This window comes from Ostrinia furnacalis, unplaced genomic scaffold (genome assembly GCF_004193835.3).
Source record: "Ostrinia furnacalis isolate ACB-3 unplaced genomic scaffold, ASM419383v2 OfSCF0526, whole genome shotgun sequence".
NCBI lineage: Eukaryota > Metazoa > Arthropoda > Insecta > Lepidoptera > Crambidae > Ostrinia > Ostrinia furnacalis.
In genome coordinates, this window is record NW_021130765.1 from 68143 (window position 1) to 89911 (window position 21769).

The following is a 21769-nucleotide window of genomic DNA, read 5'->3' on the forward strand; positions in this document are numbered from 1 at the left end:
CAGGAATGTTTAATTTCTAAGAATTCTAATATTGAATTGCGTCCGGGAAGACGTCCTTGTCAAAAATCCATACTTGTGAAATAAGATTACCCTTCCTCCATTTAACGAAAAGTCAGTCGTGTGAACTGGAAAAAAATATTCCTACTTATTACAACGTTAAAAGTCCTTGTTTTACTTATGTATGCAAAAACATTTCAATATTATGATGTTACCCCTCCTCGCTAAGAGCACTTAGAATTTCATTTTTACTCTGCCATTATAATGAGCCTTTATAAGATCAACTGCCGTCCCGAAGCGTTCTTCGCAGAATATCCTCGGAATGCAAATTCAGAAAAGTCACGCAACTAATAACTTTCCTGCTAAAAGGCGAAAGACCTTGCGACATCGAAAACCTTTTATCGGTGTTCATCATTCGCCTCCGTCGGGGCGAGAAAAAATGAATCCAAATAGGTACTCGAGGATCGAGAAGTGTATCAATCGCGTTCGGTCTCCATTCAAGCTTGAAACTCCGTCGGCTCAAATATATTTACGGGAAACAACTGCGAGACGCTCCGGACTCGACTGCTCCCGGCTCTCCCCAGAACCCGACCAAATGTCGTCATCAAGTCCCCCCGCCCCCCGCCGGGCATGCGCCCATAGGATACGACGTAATCAAATTGCGATAATGTCCCTGTGTTCATACCGTTTATGATTCGATAGCAATCATATTTTTACTAGCCACCCTTCTCGCCATACCAAATTGACGTACCCTTACTCCCATTGTTGAACACCTAGCAAAAGGCTAATAAGTAACCAATACTCCAAACTCCAATACTCGTTACTTATCAAAACTTTTTAAACCAAAAATAAATGTTGTAGTAATTAACGGCCAGTGTCCAAATTCTTATTTACAGAATATAGAAACAATCTAATTACGTTTCGTGTAGTGATGTAGTGTGACAAAATATTTTGCCGCCAGCGATCCTTTCACACACGCATGCGCTATCCCAAAACGACCCGCAGTAAAACGACGGGTCACGTGACTTGACGCGGCATTCGCTCGTCGCCCCTCGGCAGTCGTCGGCGATCCGGCCGTGAGAGCGGGCGTGCCCGTGCGCGTCGTAATGATCTCACTACATAAATGTCAAATAAGATGATTTCGAAAAAAAACAGTGACATGTGCTTCTTACTAACCTAAACATTGGTTCGGACGCTATGGTTTTTGTGTTACACAGTGCGTTTTTAGCATATTAACCGTTTTTTCTCTTGATATTCTGCAGCAAAATTTATAGTCCCGGTTCCGTGATCGTGTTTTCGCTTCGTAGCTAACTTATAAAACATTTCAGGTGTCTTGAAGCCTGCTTTAGTGACTGGGATTTAGATGATGACAGTGTTTGTGTGTTTTGGATGATCAGTAATGCAATAATCGCGATGGACCGCGTGAGTGGCGTGTGTAGATTTGGCGGGGTGGTGTCGGCGGTTCGGACGAGGACTGGCCGGAGTAGGCGGCGTCTGGCCGGCCAGAACCAGATGCCAGAAGACCTCCCAGAGCCTCCGAGAAGAGGCCTGGGCGCCATCCTAGTTCTAGCCTGCATCATAGTCTACCACAACTGCCTATACTGTGGCTTCGTCTTCGACGACATCAGTGCCATAAAAGAAAACAGAGACTTGAGACCCCAAACGCCAATCTCCAATATCTTCCTCAACGACTTTTGGGGAACTCCTATTCATAAGGTAAAGTTCGATAACAAACTTCAAACTTAAGCCATATCCAGAATCTAATAAGATGAACCCAAAACTAGACGAAATCCAATAGATATCCTAATTGGAATTTCAACTTTAATACAAATTGAAGCAACCAAACAACTATTATTCCTCCGCGTAATAAAAAAAACATCCATTTCTAATTAGGTGCGTCCAGTTCTTTTATAAAAACATACCAGCATTGCGAGCTGTCGTGAATAATATAGCGCACACTTCCACAACAACAATGTTTTGCCTTCGTTTTTCTTGTGTTTAATTATGTTTGAGGATAGTCAGATCATTAGAATGTAAATATTATTATTACGTTAAATCAGCCGAAGATATTTGAAAGAGGCATTTAAGCAGGAGTATAATTTGGTTGTCATGTTATGAACGAAAATGAATCCTAATAGGAATATACTTTGAAGATCTTAAACGAAATGTGCAAATTCCTATTAGAAACGTCTTCAAAGCTGACCAAGTGTTAAATGGATTAAGACAGTTTCAGAATTTTTACTGGAATTAACTGTTTTTAGACTGTCAATCTAACGAATGATTTAATAAGTAAAATTTTATAAAAAAAAATAAAACCGACTCCAAAAAACCTACACTAAAACGTAGAAAAATAATTACTATTTAACTACTTATTTATTAGGACGAATTATTAATATTTATGTAGGTATACCATGATTGATACTTCTGGAGTCGGTGCCAAGATTATGAAACATGTAAATGACTTGACACACTCAGAGCAGTCACAAATCCTACCAAGTATGTTAGTAAAGCCTTACTTCGATGCCATTTTCAGTCGTCAATCTTTTGTTCGCATTTATTCACTTCACGAAAATAACAGTCTTCCGTGTTACTGACGTTTCCTCCACCCATTTATTGTTATGTTTCGAAGAAACGTTTGGATAGAATGTCAAGAACACAGCACCAGTAACGTTAAATGTTGTTTTTGTATGCTGACCATTGAGGTATTGAGGTTATTCACCTAAAAATTATCTACTCCGAATTCAAGACTTAAACACTAGGTACTGGAGTTGCCTATTCAGTAACGCCTTCAACAGGTCAATGATAGGTACATTTTATTTTTTCCAATTTCACGTCGATTCCCATTTTGTATTATGAAATGTACAAATTACAACAACATATCTAAGTTCAGTTTGGGTAACATAAATCAACCATTTACGTATTGGTACTTTAGTACCAGCACGAATTTTATGACCGTAATCATCATGCATGAATTTTTAGGTCGTGTGCAATATTCTGTCTTTATTATTATTTAAAGCTGAAATAGGTTCGTTCGTTCGTTCGTTTCAGCCGAAAGACGTCCACTGCTGGACAAAGGCCTCCCCCTTTATAAAAATAGGTATTTATTAAATTAATCACGTCATTGTGTTTATGTTCAATTTTATCAAAAATCTAAAAAAATGGATTGCACAATTTAAAATTGTTAAGTAGGAGCTTGAATTAAATCCAACAGTTAACTCCGAAATGTAAAAAAAAAAACACTGTTCAGAATTTTAACCCCAATCTGGCATAACCCTTTCATGTTCTACATTTACCAACATTTGGTAACAAAAAACCGCCAAAAGTTTTTCCCGAACAGAAATCCCTAACGGGCAATTAACAAACCAACGGCTGTTGACATTCGCTAAAATGTTTTAATCTCAATCGTTTAATGCGTCAGCATAATACGCAAGGACACAATAGGGACGCACTCCGCTCGGCATTGTAACGGAAAGCATAATCAAAGTAATCGCTCCTTCTTTCATTCAAATGTATTCTGACTGACGCGGCAAATGTACGGGGGAGCTGCTTACAAATGACGTACTGTGACTGCTGTACGACGTGCAAAAATGTTTTAAATGTGACTCAATTTCATCTCACCTTTATTCGCGAAATACCTTCCTGCTTCCTTTATTACGTACACTTTATAAGGATTATCTTTTTAGGCCTTTTTATTACATTGCATTCAAAAGATGACGTATGCTTTGAGCGTTTCTGTAGATTTCCTTTCTTCACTAACGCATACAAATCTACACAGAAGAAAATGATGTATGATCAAGCCCGCTGTATATTTTAATGCCCATTATGCTTATTCAAATATCCTCAACAACATTATACTTGTGAATGCTACAGTTCGTGATCACATCGTTAAGGGCCGAGATTATGAACGCCACTGTAGACGGTTGATTTTATTATAAAACAAAACATTTTGTCCGCGTTTACTGCTAATCAAAACCATAAGTTTAGAAATTATCATGATGAAAAATAAAAGAATGTGAATCAAATGGAATAGATCCTGGAATGAAAATAAAAAAGTGCTATTGAAGCATCTTTTTCTGAAACATAATACTATCGACGCAGATCCAATTCCCTTTCCTTATCTTTTAATTAAAAATACATAATGGGGAGTGCTTTTCGCGTCGGAAATACCTATACCGTTTAAACTTTTCACTTAACAAAACAGCAATATCAGGTTCGTACTCTGGAAAGATTCGCAATCTGTCAGTAGCAAAGTAAACAATCAAATCTCCAAAATTGGAAGTTTCCCCCAATTCGTAAACAGAACACTTATTTCTGGGAAAACTCTGAGTGAAAGAGTTCACCAATTGTTTTCCCCGATCCCGTCGACGGCCGCGTGATTATTCAGATAACATGTCGGTGCCCAATTCTGTAGATTAAGAAAAGAAAGGTTCATGTATCGGGAACGCTGTTATTTGAAGCTCTATCGGGAATATTGTTTTGCCATTTTTTCATAGAATTCAAATTGCGCAATAACGAATCCCATTTTCCCTTCGACAATCTTGTATTTTTAGAATGGAAGAGGGGTTGTTTTTGCTTGTACGTTGCAACGTAGACGTTGTATAAATATTACATCGGCGCTAGTTAAATGTGCAAGTATAATCCTTAGACTGCACATTCCGAATGGATGGGGTCGACAGGATTACAAAGCATTTAAATAAGAGCTTAGCGCCATTTCACATGTCAGCTTAGCTGAATGCTCACTACCGGTGTATCCAGAATGCAAATAAGATAACAGAACAGGATGAAAGATTTATTGCTATGGTCGATGCAAAAAATGTGACCACTTTACTATCGATAGTCTTAATTACGAGTTAGAAAAAACATTATTATTTTCACGGGAGTTAGACATTTTATACGTTTGAATATCACCCAAAAAATTATAAAAATGTTCATTTTATCCTTTATCCTGTACTTTAACGCCAAAACCCCTTCATTTATCTAAACCTGAAGCAATACCGTAAACAAACATTATCCTCACGGCAATGACTTATCCCAAAAGTTACCAGACTCGGACGCCATTTTTAAAAACCACGGGGGAATTAATCATTCTCTTTTATTTTCGAATTCCGCTAAAATACAGTACTTCGTCTGGAGTTTACCTTTGGCTTGCAAAACGGTCGCTGCGCGTACTCCGCCCACATCCATCAATGTCAGCGGAGCAAGTTTTTCTTTGGTCCTTCGTTGAAGTGTTGGTTCCCTGCTTTCGTTTACAAACTTTCGTTCAATGTCACTTTAAATATTGGCTTTCTAACTTTGATTAGCATGGTTATTTCAACACTTTCGGTATGTTTATTCGGGAATTCTCAAACTTTATGGCTTTAGAATAAGTTTTAAACAAGATATCTTCCTACGTAAAGATGTCAACTCCTTGAGCAGATTTAAGTCTTAATAGTCTATAATTATTTTCTATAAACTTTAATAATTGTGTGATGAGTAAGAATTGAGATGTATCCTAAGTCACCCTAAGTCTTAACACAGAAATTGCTTAGCATAAAAAGATCTTTTAATGTTAAGTTGTTCTCTAATAACTTTTAAAAAAAATAAAACCGACTTCAAATGCGTGAACACAAAAAAAACTAAAAATTAAAAATATTGCGTATAAAAAAGTTCATCCTCAATTTTCCACCCTTGGGGGTGAAATATTTTCTTCAAATTCGCATGAAACCACCCTTTTGATAATACCTATTCAACAAAAAAATTATCGTTCAAATTGATTTATAATCGGCGGAGATATTGCGTATAAAAAAGTTCATCCCCAATTTTCCACCCTTGGGGGTTGTTTTTTCTATTATTAAATTTAAATGAGACCACCCTTGAGGTATTACCTATACGCCGAAAAAAGATTTGTTCAAATCGGTTCATAATTAGCGGAGTTATCGCGTAACAAACATAGAAAAAAAAATACATACGGGTCGAATTGAGAACCTCCTCCTTTTTTTAAGTCGGTTGAAAATTATCACAATCGTCTTTTCTTCCATGTGGTAGGTTGATATTTGCTAAACTATTTGACTGCCAACTGTATTGAAAACCTCAGGAGTAAAAGTGATTATAAAAACAATCAAAAATTTACTGACTTTTTACAACTGCTGACATTCAACACTCAAAACGCAATTGAAACTTCCCATAGTTTCCATGAAACCAATATAAAACGGCGTGGAAATTGTAATTACATTCAGAATTCTGAATGAGGTGCTCGCGAAACCCTCTGTTATAAGGTACACGGGCAAACCCATTATTCTGAAACATTATTAACATTATTATAGTGGCAGGCTAGTAAATATTTTTAAGGTTAGGTATCATCAAACCAAATTGTACCATAACGATAATGACAATTACTTTCTTTGTGACATCAAAACTGATAGTAATCTTGAACCAAATAAAAAGTAGGTCCAAAAACTGGTATATTGTTATAGAAATTACTTAAATATGAAATACACAAATTACCCGAGCAAGAAAAACGTCAAAACAATAAGTAAAAAGACAGTCTGTCTCCCACAAAAACAGCCTATTACAATTTACATTATAAGTTGAAGCTTTAAGCGGCTTTATCTTAGTTTTCATTCATAATTATGAAATTGCGATGTCTCTTTTGTTCATATTCTACACTCAATTAATGTTATAAAATGTCGTTTTCAAAAAGCGATATAACTGCAAAATGACAATCTGTTATTATTATAAGTTGACTTTTGCAACAAAGCAAAAATAAAACCTGTCACTGATTCTGCCGAAATAAATGGCTTTGATATGTATCAGCGATTTTGTGTTCACCAGGCAAACCTATTTGACATGCATTATCCTGCTTTCGCCTCCGAGATTTATTTTACCATGTAGTACCCCTGTACGACAACCCAATCCGCACACAATATTCAGCGTAGTAGTATTAAAAAACAAAAGAGCGGGCAACCCCACCCCTACCACGCTGTGGGCTCGGTGTCCGAGCGGTCTCATTCCTTTGTGCGCACGCGCAACGACCGCACGCAGTATAAGAAAAATGCTTAAGTGACGTCACCAGGACGTTTTTACCGACAAAAAACGTAATTATTTTAAGTTGTGCAGTGTAGTGACGAGAATTAGACCCAACAAAAGGTTGGTTGTAACAACTATTTTGTGCAAGTGCTCGTACATTTTTATTATAAGCGTTGTGACACGACGCGTAACTTTGACCCATTTTTAGCTCCAAGTTAACGCGCGATGTTAACCAGTAGCCATTTTTTTGCTCCGAGGTAATGCGAGATGTTACCCAGTAGCCATTCTTTTGCTCCGAGGTAATGCGAGATGTTACCCAGTAGCCATTTTTTAATCTCTTCGGCGAAAACAGGATAATTTAGATCGAACTTCACTTGGTAAGTTCGTTTGATCATTCAAATACCTATTAAATTGGATTTTCAAAAGACTAGTTTAATTCACATACTCCGATCATGTTAGTGTGTATTCGAGCCATTATTATTTATTCTGAATTGAATCTTAGAGATTCGAAACAATTCGTAGAACTAGAAACAGAATTCAACTTGCCACTGCCTATCTAGACACGCGGTAACAAACTTGGACAGAATATGTAAATTTTTAACGAACATGAACACATTTTATTAATTTTCGATCAGTTTGTTAAAACGGCAAACGAATTCACAAGTGTGTATGGTTACAGAATGTTAATAAATGACTACCTAAAAATTGGACCGTCGAAAACGCGTGTAAGTAATTGTTTCATTGAACACCTGGGAACAAGGTTCGATCGGGCTGGGTGACAATCGAGAATAAATTATTCACCAACGCAGAATACATTTCATATTGCTTATGCATGAAAAATCAGGGATCGGCGGAGCGAATCGTCGGTAGTATGTTTGTCAGTCGATTATTCGGGGCCGATTTATGGGGACCTCGACACAAAATAGATAGTAACAGAAGGCAATCACATGTATGTAGGTATATAATTTTGCGTACGCACACAAACGCTATGCTAGGGGCTATGTTCGGTGTTTCTTTACAGAAATGAGGAGATCCGTAAACTCGACGGATTAGCAAGCTGAAGTGGCAATGGGCAGAGCACATAGTACGCAGAACTGACGGCTGATGGGGCAGCAAGGTTCTGGACTGGAGGTCGCGTACCGGAAAAGGCAGCGTGGGACGTCCACCCACAAGGTGGACCAACGACATCATAAAGGTAGCAAGAAGGCGCTGAACGCAAGCCGCTACCCACCGGGTAACATGGAAAGCATTGGGAGAGGCCTATGTTCAGCAGTGGACGTCCTATGGCTGAGATGATGATGACACAGACGCGTCTCAAGCGGGCGGCATTCGTGCTTGCACTGGTTTAGACTTTTGCGATTATTGGCTATACCGTGTCCTTGGTACTACCTATTACTTATTCTGTGATCGTGTTGAGAGCGATATCACTGTGTGTGTTGCCCGTAGATTGTCTTCTGCTCCCATCTATTTTGTGCCTGCGATGTTTTCGGCCGGCTTTTGTTATTTGGAAGCGTTGGAGCCGTTCGTGTCAGTTGTTTATTAATTACCGACTTCGCTGGGTGCGGCTCGACACTCGGACAGATGCGAACGGATGGCCGATAAATACAGGTCGCGGGGTGAAGCCGGACGAATATACTGACAGCAGCGTTCCGTTTTGCCGATAGGAAATAAAATAGCGATGACTTTTCTGACAACAACGAAGGTTATAATGAAATAAAAAATTGTGAAGATGTTTATTTTTATAAAAAAAAACATTTAATTTTAAATACGTTAAAGTTACGGTTTCAAGAAAAACGATTTAATAAAAAATATTAGAAATAATTGGTAAATAATTTAAAAAAGTATTATAGCAATTTCAAACTAATGAATTCTTTCGTCTTTTTTACAACCAATTCTTAAAATTTTGTCTCGACAAAAATCTTACGTTTTGGAGATAGTTCTATATACTATTTCGTAACAGTTAAGTCTAAATCCATGATTCGAAGAGTTCTAAGAAGTAAACTAATCGTCCGATGCAAACGAAAAGTCTTTAACTTTGAAGCCAAACTACAATTTGAAAGGATTTCTAACAACATGTAATCATGATACACAAAGTCTGGAGAATGAAAAAAGTTTGCTACAGTCGTATTATTGGAAAGGCATATATACATTGGATCGAAAAATAAATTCGACATGTTTTCGATAAACGTTATTTGTTGAAAGTTATTTTATTACTTTCGTAAACTTTGAACGATACGTTTTAGAATTGGGTTTGGAGGAATTGGACGTGAACTAAATGGATGAAAACTGAAAATGATGTACTTTTCGTCCATGTTAATTTCGGCGTATCTATCGCATATAAACTTAAGGTTTATATTGATATCCGGCTTTTTAAGGCGAGAGTGAATAGACACATGGCAGATATGTATCATCCTAGACTGCATCCCACTCAACACTATGTGCGATTGTGTTCAAACACCTGCCTTGTTATGCATAAAAAAATAATTTTGGACTTTACTTTTGTGCTCAGAACTATAATGATTTTAGTTACTGCCTAATACTGCCTATTTACCAAAATTAGATAGCAGATAATATTTTTAATTGTTTTGACAAAGAACTTGTTCATTTAGAACCAGTCTATTGTGTAATGTGCATTCGATCGAGCTTAAATTCAAGCGTTAACCCACAAAAGATATAATGTGACAAGTCCACACTGTCTACATAACTTGCTCAGTTTTAAATGTTTCTCTGTCAACTATTTATGTTTTCTTGGAAATAAGTTCACCAAGTCAGTATGAGGACCTTGGAATGTCAATTATGTGACCTAGTCTATTACTAGTACTAGATACGGTTTATTACTTTATTCGTTCTAGCTTTATAGTTCTGTACTTCAAAAGTAGAAAAGGAATTCACTAAACTAGGTTCACTTTGATAATATACGAGTACTTTTATCTTTCTAGGTTCTTTTTTGTTATTATTTTTTATCTTGGTTCTTTTTATGAGCTCTGCAGAAGTTCTGACGAAAGTTGAATTTTATTGTGTACACTAAAATTTTACACGTATAGATTTTTCCACAGCAATCGTTATTAGTAACGTCTCTTGTCCAATTTTTTCTCTCTAAAAATTTTGCCAAAGAATATTTCCAAGAGAAACGCAACCAGATATTGCTTTTAGATTTTGTGTTTCTTTCGTCTTAGCCGAGGACGTTGGAGGGAAAGATCGTGTTTTCCGAAACAAACACATTATAGGTGTACATTGTCCGGACAAGGCGCGATAGCCCGACGTTGATTTATGTCTCCGTTGGCTCGCGACAGCTCCGGCTCGTCCGGATTCCGGAGATCCGGCAGATGCTGCTAATGGAGATTACAAATTACAAGATCGAGGTGTTTACATCTCTGTACCTCTAGTACGAAAAACTTTCGAGTTCGTTTCGTTGCGTATTCAAAGTGTCATCGAAAAATTTTGTATGAAAAATTAAACAGCGCCCCCTAGGGCGGCTATAATATAGGGGGCGCTGTTTAATTTTTCATACAACATTTTTCGATGACACTTTGAATACGCAACGAAACGAACTCGAAAGTTTTTCCTACTAGAGGTACTGGTTTAGGCTGGGTTGCACCATCGAAATCGAAAACTATAATCCGGGCCTCTTCAAGGCGAGAGTGAATAAGCACTTACAGGGCAGATATGTACCATCCTAGACTGCATCCCACTTAACATCAGGTGCGATTGTGGTCAAATACCTGCCTTGTTATGCAAAAAAAAAATCTTATTTTAACTTTATCAAACGTCAAAATTCTGTCAAACTCCATGTGAAAAACAACGTTACTCTCCTTCAATGACAAAAGGTTCCAAAAACATATTTTTTATCTTTTTGATGATTTACTTGACCTGCTTCTAAAATGACAATAACGAGGAATATAAGTACAAGGACATCATCTAATTTGTTTAACTTTCGTGTTTTCTCACACTTTTTCCTAATTTACCTGACACTTTTTTATTCGTTGTCAAAGTATAAGTAATGATGTCCGTACTTGATAGTTGGAGCGGAATTAATTCAATTTGTTTCGGTAATTTCAATTTAATAGACCTCACTGAAATTGGACTAAGCGTTATGAGTTTCCAAGTTCTAAGTGGGACTCAATACAGCTGGCTGTATTATGAAAAGCTATTGATTACACTTTGTGCCCACATACCTGTAAACATTACAGCATTTGGTTCCGTTTTCGATACGATAAAGATGCTACTCTTTTGTAATTTACCCGATTTTGGACGCAGCGAAAAGATTACAAAATTGAATCAGCATTTTAGAGAAAGTTCTCTAGAGGCAAAGGTTTTTTTTACATTATTGTGTGTAGATGCTCCCAAAATTACTCGTTTTAAAGCTAATATAATAATTAAGGTAAAAAATAAAGAAGCGACAAACGACAGTAGGGGCTTTACGATGAAAAGTACGCGGTCGCCAACGCATTCCTAATTAGATGGTATCTGAAATAACCTGAATCCCAACTATATTATAAATGCGAAAGTAACTCTGTCTGTCTGTCTGTCTGTCTGTCTGTTACGCTTTCCCGCTTAAACCTCGCAACCGATTTTGATGAAATTTGGCATAGAGATAGTTTGAGTCCCGGGAAAGAACATAGGATAGTTTTTATCCCGTTTTTTGAAACAGGGACGCGCGCGATAAAGTTTTTCTGTGACAGACAAAATTCCACGCGGGCGAAGCCGCGGGCGGAAAGCTAGTGTTTAATAAATAAAGTCCAAACTCGATTAACGATTGAAATAAACTGTTAATTAACTGCAGAAGCGTTAGTCAGGGCTGACACCGGCTGCTTAATAATACATCGTAAGCGAGTTTGGGCTCGCGTGACGGGACCCTCACGTGAACTTGTAATTTCGACGGCCTTTTCAAGAAATTCATTTGTACACGAGTTATTTATGAGATCGCGTGGACCGGCCACGATAAGCAGTTAAAACTGTTTGCGTAATTAAATAAGAGAATTAAACAGAATGTCCGAGCGATCGCTATCGGTTATTACACGGGAAAGTTGGAATATTTTTGTCAACAAAAGTTGAATCTACTTATTACTTTAAGTTCGTATTCACTAGGGTAAATTGAAATGGGTCGTTTGTTGTATCGTACGATAGGACTACTTTCTACATAGCAAGACACGTTATGTGTGTATGAAAAACAATGTCGCATCATCTTAGGCTTACTTGTTTTACCATCGATTTTATATTGATAAAACTATCGTTCGACATGTCTCCAATCTGCATGTTGGTCTATTTGAAAAAGGTCACTAAAAAGAATTCAGCGAATTCGCACGACTTTCCCCGACTTCGTCCGATATGTCGAATTGTCGACACTTGTCGCGAGAATGTCGAATATTTACCCATAAATATGAGGCTAAATAGCTGTTACCAGTAGATAGCAACCCTAGGTATTTGTGCGATGTTAAAGTGTGTTTCTTTCTGTTATTGTTTCTACAACTTTAAGGTGACGACTTATCAGTCCGAAATACGAACCGAACCAATTTCTTACAACACGCCACTCCTTACTACTCGTTTAAATAAATAATTATAAAAATCGATTATGTTCCGTGAGCCTCATGCAGTAGGTACGGTTCAGGTGTTCATAATATGTTTCATGATTAAATAATAAGAAAAATAAGTATGTATTTGATTTCGTTACTGCGAGCTTAGCTTACTTATGTTATTTTACGAAGATGTCTATTTCGTTAAGTTTACAAAGTTGACTGACATGTAAATCCTTTTTTATTTGTCTTTTAGTAAATGTACCAATAAAAACGTATCCAAAGAATAAAACACCGATACCTACTAGTTAATTTGTAAAGTATACATTGTCATTCATATTCTTTAGGAATAAACTGGCGTAAGCGCAACGCTTTCATTCTGCCGTCAGCGCTCATGAAAAGGCAATTGAATGGGATCGACGCAACATGCAAATTATTCCAGCCATGCAAATATTCCTGGGAACACTTTAAGGCTGCACGTCTACGGAACGCAGAGCGGTGAACGAGGTAAAATCCACCAATAGGGCAGAAAAACTCCGCTCTTCTTCAGTAGACACTTTAAGGCTACCTGTCCACGGGACCAAAGCGGCTGGTGGAGCGGTGAGCGAGGAAAATCCTTAAAAAGGGCAGAAAAACTCCGCTCCTCTTTGGACAGGGAGTTGCAAACATCCAAGTTTAAAAATTCATACAAAACCGGGAGCGAAGGTGAGATGTGGAACGGGGAAATGAGCGAGAAAGCGGAGCGCAGATATCAAATGACGATACACGTGCTCGCGACATACGAAAAAACAAAGTCTGCAACTCTACTTTGCATACATTCTCACCAAAAGCGGAGCGAGGACATGAGGTGAAGAAAAGAGAGAAAGCGAAGAATCGGGAGGAAATCAAATGACAATTCGCGTTCTCGCGGCCTAGCTCTTGGAAAAACATGCTAGAAAAACACAATTTGCAAGTCCACTTCGCATACATTCTTGCTCCGCTCCGCTACCTACATCCCCTATAGAAGCGTGTCCGTAGGGACACTAGAGACAGACACAGTCCGCAACTTCACTCTACATTGCTCCCTCGCTCCTCTCCAGTGTACAAGCAGCCTAAATGTTGCATGGTGCTTAACATGCTGTGGCATCGCTGAAGTGCGCAGTGAAACCTTTTGAAACTGTTAAATGCCTGTTTTATTATTTATAAACAGTGTATCGTTAAACCTCGCATTATTCGCTCATATATTTTCATCAACCCTTGTTGTAGATAGCAATCCCTAGGCACTTTTCCTTTTATACCATTTTCTGCGTGTTTACATGCAATAATTGAATATTTCTAAATATGAATAGCACGAAATACGAGCTTTTGACTCTGTTTATTTCATAGATATTGCAGAATATAAGCCATGTTCGAGTGAATGTTTTATTTAAGGACTTCACACGCTAAATATTTTCGAAGTCACAAATAAATAATGCTTTATAATCGAAACTTAATAATAGTTACTAAACCATGGAAGAATTAAAGTTGAAGTCGATCATAAAGCTCAAATTGGATAACATTGTTTCTGTTAATACTACTTCTTTGACAAACTCTGTTTTGGGCCATGAATGGGTTCCATTCAGGCTTCCCTTTTAACTTTCCCTTCTCCCTTTTTAACTTTACTTATTCCTCTTTTTAACTGTGGTGTAACTAACAGACGTGCGTGACGTAATACGATCAGATGTCCCGATATCAGCGCCATGGGACTGTCCCAATTTCTCTGAAATTCCCGCGGGACAATCAAATCCTGATGCGTGCCCGATATTACATTAAGTACCTACCAATAGGAATTGAAACAAGGCGAAGTAGAAGTAATTTCTAAACGGATTAAGTAATGGATAAGATAAGTATCTGAAAAGATGATTACATTCTGATTAAATCTGATTCGTCAGTAATACTTAGCGTTACATTTTCTAATTTAGATGAATTGCTTGTAGGTGTAGATTGTTTCGTCCACAAAGACGCGCCCCAACAAGTTTTGGTCGAGGGAAGCGCGGGGTGCGGGGAGTTTGATCCGAGCAAACCGAGCAATCCGAGCGTCATATTATAGTGTGCGTGTGTACTCATGGATTATTTAGCGTGTACCGATAACACTCAAACATTACCAGAAGAATGGTGGGGCGCGTCTTCATGGATCAAAGGATCTTTAGGTAGTTAACAAAGTAAAAAAGTGGGCAGATGACCTCATTTTATGGTAGCACAAGGGCGCTGGATGCAGAACGATCCAGTCAATCTAGGAAATCATTGGACTGTCATTTGACTGTTTTTAATTTATGAAGATGGTATAACAAACTAAACTGAACAGAACAGATCACATAGGGCAAGATTAATAGGTACACTGTGAGAAAATGATCACCATCATCACTGCAAATATTCGGATAGAAAAAACGAGAGAGACAAACGCAGGTAGGGTTGCAAAAACACAAAATCCGGACTCGGTGCTTAATTTATATTTTCCCTAAAAGCCGGACATACCTTTTTGTCATATCACGGGGGGGGGATGGGTGCAATTAGCTTTATGATTGAGATTATCAAATATCATCTTCAAATCGATAGCACAACATCCTGATACGCGCAAGCACATGTGTGCTTGATATTATTCTGTAGCTCAACTCGATTGCCGCGGCAGCCACATAAAAAGCCGGACAGGCCGGAAAAGTCCTTAAAAAGCCAAACATGTCACCTGGCAACCCTAAACGCAGGAGTCTGGATCACGTGATATCATGATTACGTAATTCATGATCAAACTTCAGAGCACTTTGCTTATTGAAAAACGTAACTTGCAGAAACAAAAACAATTCAATATGACGTAATACATTTATTATTCTGTGATATGGACGTCGATTTTTAGGGTTCCGTAGCCAAATAGCAAAAAAGGGAACCCTTATAGATTCGTCATGTCTATCTGTCTGTCCGTCTGTCCGTCCGTATGGCACAGCCATTTTTTCCGAATTCTAAGGCTGAGTTGCACCATAAAATTTCTAAATTAAATGTTTAATAATGACGGCCAATGGCTGCTAAATTTTCTTTAATATTGTACCTATCTATGTTTAACACAACTTAAGCAATTTATACTTTACCATACATACTCACTTTCAAATGTTATAGCAATGACTATTAATGTTTTGCTATTCAATAGATACCTCAATATTTCATAAACCATTCTCTATTAATAAGAACATTTCTGGGAAATTTTTTGAATAGTGTTAATAACGAAGGTAGACTCAATTTAGCTTCCCAACAACATCAAAATATTCTAACAGATGTTTATGGAATTATCTCCAAGCAACTGCTGGTAGAAAGGTTTTTCTTCTTAATATAATTAAAAACTCCCAAAGCCTCGGTGACGAAGGAAAATGATGTTGCCAGCAATTTATTTGTTATTCCTAATTATAGACTTAGAGCCAGTGAACGCCAGACCTACGTTATTTTATAAGCTGAAAGTTTGTCAGCGCTTGCTCCCAACATAGGTAAGAACGTTGGTGCACCATGAAGTTTGGGTCATCGTAGCTTTGGCAGCTACTCTAAAATGATTGTCTGGTAAGGGGTTGGAACAGACAACTATCTGGATGATGAGGAAACAACTTCTAAATATTGCCCAAATATTATTAATCAGCTTTTATGATATTTAACGTAAGTAGAATAAGACTAGATGACAAAATTTTGATTATTTGTCCGTCAGGGTCGGGTCAGACAAATAGTAAGAAAAAATTGGGTACATATTGTTTTAATAAAATAACGTATTTCTGGCGTTCACTAGCTCTTAGTCTACGAGTAGAAGGAAAATAATGTTTTCAACAATTTATTTGTTATTCCTAATTAGTGTTTCTCAGCAATAACAAACCTAATAAGACGGGAATTTTGGGGCTTCTCATAAACAATGAAGTTGGTTGTGATATCTGAAATTGAAACTTGTTAATTATTTTGTTTGTTGATTAAGTAAACATAATTTCCATCCATCCAACATCCAGCAATTCTCACAAAATTTGGCGTTTACTAAGAAGATACTAATAACAAATACAGGTTGGTATAAACAGGAAGAAATATTCGAAGGTTGCTTATAATTAATGAGAAACTAATATAAAAACGGTCATAAAGTACTTCGAAATCAATAGGTACCAAAGTGTTCCAATTGGAAATCGAACCCAGGGCCTCCGGATAGAGAGAATCCAAACTGGAGATGTGTTAAAAATGATAAAAGTATTTCTGATAACACTCGTTAAGTGAGAATGTAGTTATGGATAATAAAGTATTTTCTACTTACTTCATACTTATCAGTAGCTTCTAATATCTCGCTTTGAGCAAGGAGCAGAAATATGAGAACTAAAACTAAGTTAAAACAAAAGATATCGCAAATACATCGAGACATCCACGCCAGCTTTGTATATTGATCCAACTCCGTCTCGATATTGTACAGAATAAGGTTTCCTTTAGTTCCCTTTGCTCAGTATCATTCTGAATAGGTCTCGTAAGCTACCCAATAACTGGACCGGCAGTTTCTTCCTTCGATAAAGAATAGCAATCTTAGAAGGCGTCTATTGTGCGAATTTGTTTACTTTCCATAAAGTTGCCGGGAATTTTTCGAGAACAAAAGGAAGTTTCGAGTTGAGATTCAGCGCAAAGCAACTAAGTAGATTCCCGATGTAGGCACAACTCGCTCCACAGTTTTGTCTTATACAAAGTTAGCGAGTCTACACTTGCCAACCTCAGTGTTTGACTACAAGTAGTCTATTGTGAAATGGAGAAGTGTTCTAGTAATGTTTGGAGTTTTAGAAATTAAAAATCTGAAAGTCCTAATTATGAAGGACGTAGAAAAAATGAGCTACCTCATACAATTAGGCTCAATAATAGGCGCCACGTGTAAGTGCCTACAACTTCTATCGTATTTGCGCTCACTGAGTACTTTTTTTTCCGTATTTTCAGTCACTATCAAGTGACAGGACTTTACTCGCCAGTGACACTTTAACACAAATACCTATTTATTTTCATAAGGAGAGGTTGTTTTTAAATAGGTTGCCGACTGACCAGCGTTCACGCTTCATAAGAACATTAAATATGTCCATGATAATCATTTAATAACAAAGGAAAACCAGTTAGTTTCACTATGTTTATAAAAGCACTTTTAATTAATAACAGGTTATTGCCTAACTGAAGCAATTAATTTAACCGGACAAACGTTAAATATTAGCATTAGCCATTACAATAATTAATACTAGTAATGATCACTTAAACGAACCGCAGGGTAATCTGACCGATGCAAACATAAATCATCATTAGATCCCTCGTAGCCAACCAATAACAGTTTTGACATAATAGTGGATTTGGATGATGATTCATGCCCTATCACATGTGTTGGGTTTGCTAACTTAGCTTTAAATTATGTTGCTATACAGGGTGGAAACGTTAAGTGATCTCACTCGATTATTTCTAAACTATACAAGATATCAAAAAACTGGTTACTGATCCTGAAAGTGCTTCACGAACTCATTCAAATTGTATCAATAACATAATTACGGAATAAACGGGATCCATCCGAAAATTCAATGTTTACAGCTTCCATACTAAATATATGCCAACCACTCAATATTAGAAGTGTATTTTTTTAAAACTTTAAATAAACTCGTAAATTGCATTCTTATTTAAAATTATTTAATTATTTATTTTTTTCTTATTTAACATTAGTTTTAGGCTTTATTTGCTATAAAATTTGCTATAATATTATCAAGAGATGAGTACCATATCTGTGATTGTACCAAATGTATGGAAGCCGAAAACATTGAATTTTCTGATAGATCCAGTTTATTCTTTAACCTATTATTGGTACCGTTCGATAGAGCTCATGAAGCACTTTCAGGATCAGTAACTAGTTTTTTGATATTTTGTATAGTTTGAAAATAATCAAGTGAGATCACTTATCGTTTCCACCCTGTATAGCAGCGAGGGATATTTCAATTCAAGATAAGTGGATTGATTTTCAGGCTTTATACGTATTGAATTTGATATTGTATTTAAATTGGAATTAAGACGTTATTCTCTAGGTGGTCCAGGGTATAGTGATGTACGAGTATATTGTATTCATTTAAAGTCTACATTGACTGGGATCCTGAAGACAAAATAGAATCGGTTCTCGACTTTCAACCTAGAATGCGAGCGATTTTTCCCTCCCACTCAACGTATTAACTTTCTCGCAAACTGCCAATCCAATTTGATATTTGAGATGATTTTTAATTTAATCAAAACGTTGGTACTCTGCTTAAATCTATAGCTTTCATCATCATCATTTCAGCCTCAGGACGTCCACTGCTGAACATAGGCCTCCTCCAATGACTTCTACATCGCACGGTTGGTAGCGGCCTGCATCCAGCGCCTCCCTGCTACCTTTATCAGATCTATACATTTGAAAACTTTAAGAGTAATTTTACCGTGCACATTTAATATGTCTACGGGCCTTTTAAACTAAAACTGTGTTTCACGTTGTTATGTTTTACCGAAACGAATGTTTGAAATTTACGACCTGCTGTAAATACACCTATTTCACTAAAGGAAATAAGTTCCGTACAGTGCAACTGAGCGGGCACCGGATTAAAAATTGCACCATAAAGTGTGCACAATTTTATTTGTACCATTTTGTACTTTTTCATAAGCATGCAACTGGTTTAGTGCGGGAAAAAGAAAATGAAGTGAACTCGTTACTACAAGGGTACGCCAGAGCAATTCAATTTTGAGCTACTGGATAGCAAAGACCCACATTTCTTCTCGAATATACGTTTGTAATGGAAATCTTGTTTTGCCGTTACTAAAAAGTCGCTGCTATTTCGTAGAAAGGTTTTTGGAGTAATTTTATCTTTTTACAAACTTCTAGCGCATCTTTTATGGTAGATTTTACAACTCAAAATTGGTACTTCTCATTTATAAAATAGACCTAAAATTAATTTTAACAATACTCTAAGTACCTACTAAGTTTTATCGTGCTGAACGAAGAGCTGTCCATTCTTTAGTAAGAATATATTTGAATATGTACGTAATTACCACATCGTTCGTTTCAGCCAAATGACGTCCACTGCTGGACAAAGGCCTCCCCCAAGGTTTTCCACAATGAACGGTCCTGCGCTGCCCGCATCCAGGCTCTTCCCGCGACCTTTACCAGATCGTCGGTCCACCTAGTAGGAGGCCTGCCCACGCTACGTTTTCCAGCCCGTGGTCGCCACTCGAGAACTTTCCTTGTTGTCGACAATTATGTATACCTGGGACAAACAGTCCAGTTAGGTAGGTCCAACTTCGAGAAAGAGGTCAATCGTCGAATCCAACTCGGATGGGCAGCGTTCGGGAAGCTTCGCCATATACTCATGTCCGAAATTACCACATATTCTGATTTTATTCTCACCATAGAATGGACATTGGACAGCCCTTCGTTCAGCTCGATAAAACTTCACTACTACCTAAATAGACCTAACACAATGGTTGGGTCCTATTCCCGTAAGCAGAAAACTCCTGATTTATCTGCATCACGATTCGCTCGTTAACCACCGAAAACATTATCCCGCCACAACATTCGTAGCTATTAATATATACAGGGCGTGCCATTAAAACACAGACGGGGTAAATCTCCTGGTTGTTGGCGCCGAATCACAATAAAATAGGTAGCAGAGCCAAGGCGCTGTGCCAAGCAAGTTTTGCGGGCCACTCCCGCAAGCCACCCTGTATGCCTCCCCTATTTCTGTTATGAAAAAGTAGACGTCGCTTTTCTAATTCTACGTCTAATTTACTAGATTTGGTTATTATATTGAAACAGACGGCGGGGTCTTTTATTTAATCAAAAGATAGAATCAGCATATTAAGAAAAATATATCATCATTAGTTTTTCTGTTTATAAACTTAAGACCGTAATTAAAATCTTATTATATCCTGGATTCAAGGTAGGCGATGTTTAGACTTGCATATAAATATTAGCCTTTTTGACTTAATAATATTATCTAGACTAGATTTAATTAATCCAGGACTGAGCTAAGTACCCTTGTCAAAGGCACCCTCATTTTATTTGGTAGAAACACCTAATCGGAATCTTCTCTAACGTATTATTGTGAGCGATCTGTCACTATCGCTCATTCCAGTATCTTGCTATGAGTGAGTGGGATGAATAGATCAAAAATACGGTCATGGCATTAAGAAATTGCCTCACTCTAACGAACCTAAACTTTTTCCTGTGGCCAAAACCATAGGTTTACTTGAGCAAAAGAAAAACACCTATATCTTATGACTTAGGCCCAGAACACACGGTGAAACGCAATTGCAACGAAACTGCAACTTCTAGTTACTTTTGAGTTGCATCTAAGTTTCTGCCATAGATTCCGACCATTTTAAACCGGTTTCAAACTGGTTGCGTCATGTGTGGTCTCTCAACGTAATCTATGGCAGAAAGTTAGATGCAACTCAAAAGTAACTAGAAGTTGCAGTTTCGTTGCAATTGCGTTTCACCGTGTGTTTTGGGCCTTAGATACAATACATGTTATTTCACATGTAATTACTCTGATTTATCTTGTATCTCCCTAATAGAATCAAGATAACGCTTTATTTAGATTGAGGATGTTCTGGGATATCTTTCCTTTGTCTTCATTAATAAACTCGCCCTTAATGTCCGTGTTTGTTTTTGTTTCAGGTAATAGAGTCTTTCTCTTGCGACATCAATCCTGGTAATGTACATCGTGTAGTTGCATTATGTCGTCGACTAATTGTGTAATTGTGTTGATGAAAAGTCCAAGTTGATTGACCTGAACTAACATAAATATTTTTTATAGATTTATCAATAAGAAGTGCTAAACTTCTGAGTACAGCGGTTGTGAATTTAAGTCCTTCAAAGAACAAAATAATATTTGGGTGATGAACCAAACCAATAACCAAAACTGCTACGTATGAGAGGCGAAAGAGGACACGAATGAAACCATAGACGGCTGTCAACGCACTGGCGTTTATTCATCGTAAATCGCGGGCGCAGCCGTGCAACTAACCTACGTATACATGTATGCATATTTTATTCGTTTTTACAATGATGAAATTGAAAAATCAACAAACATAAACGACTTCATCATCATCATCATCATCATTTCAGCCATAGGACGTCCACTGCTGAACATAGGCCTCCCCCAATGCTTTCCATGTTGATCGATTGGTAGCGGTCTGCATCCAGCGCTTCCCTGCTACCTTTACGATGTCGTCGGTCCACCTTGTAGGTGGACGTC

General features: G+C 37.5%; 1 protein-coding gene across 1 annotated transcript in view; it reads left to right on the forward strand.

The window, feature by feature from the left end:
• The first annotated feature begins 1054 nt into the window (after positions 1 to 1054).
• LOC114366078 (protein O-mannosyl-transferase TMTC3-like) overlaps positions 1055 to 21769 on the forward strand; it is a 44561-nt gene continuing 23846 nt past the window's right edge. Inside the window, exon 1 of the mRNA XM_028322860.1 lies at positions 1055 to 1713. Within this exon, the coding sequence (XP_028178661.1) occupies positions 1387 to 1713 (327 nt within the window). The 5' untranslated portion in view covers positions 1055 to 1386. The remainder of the gene's footprint in view (positions 1714 to 21769) is intronic.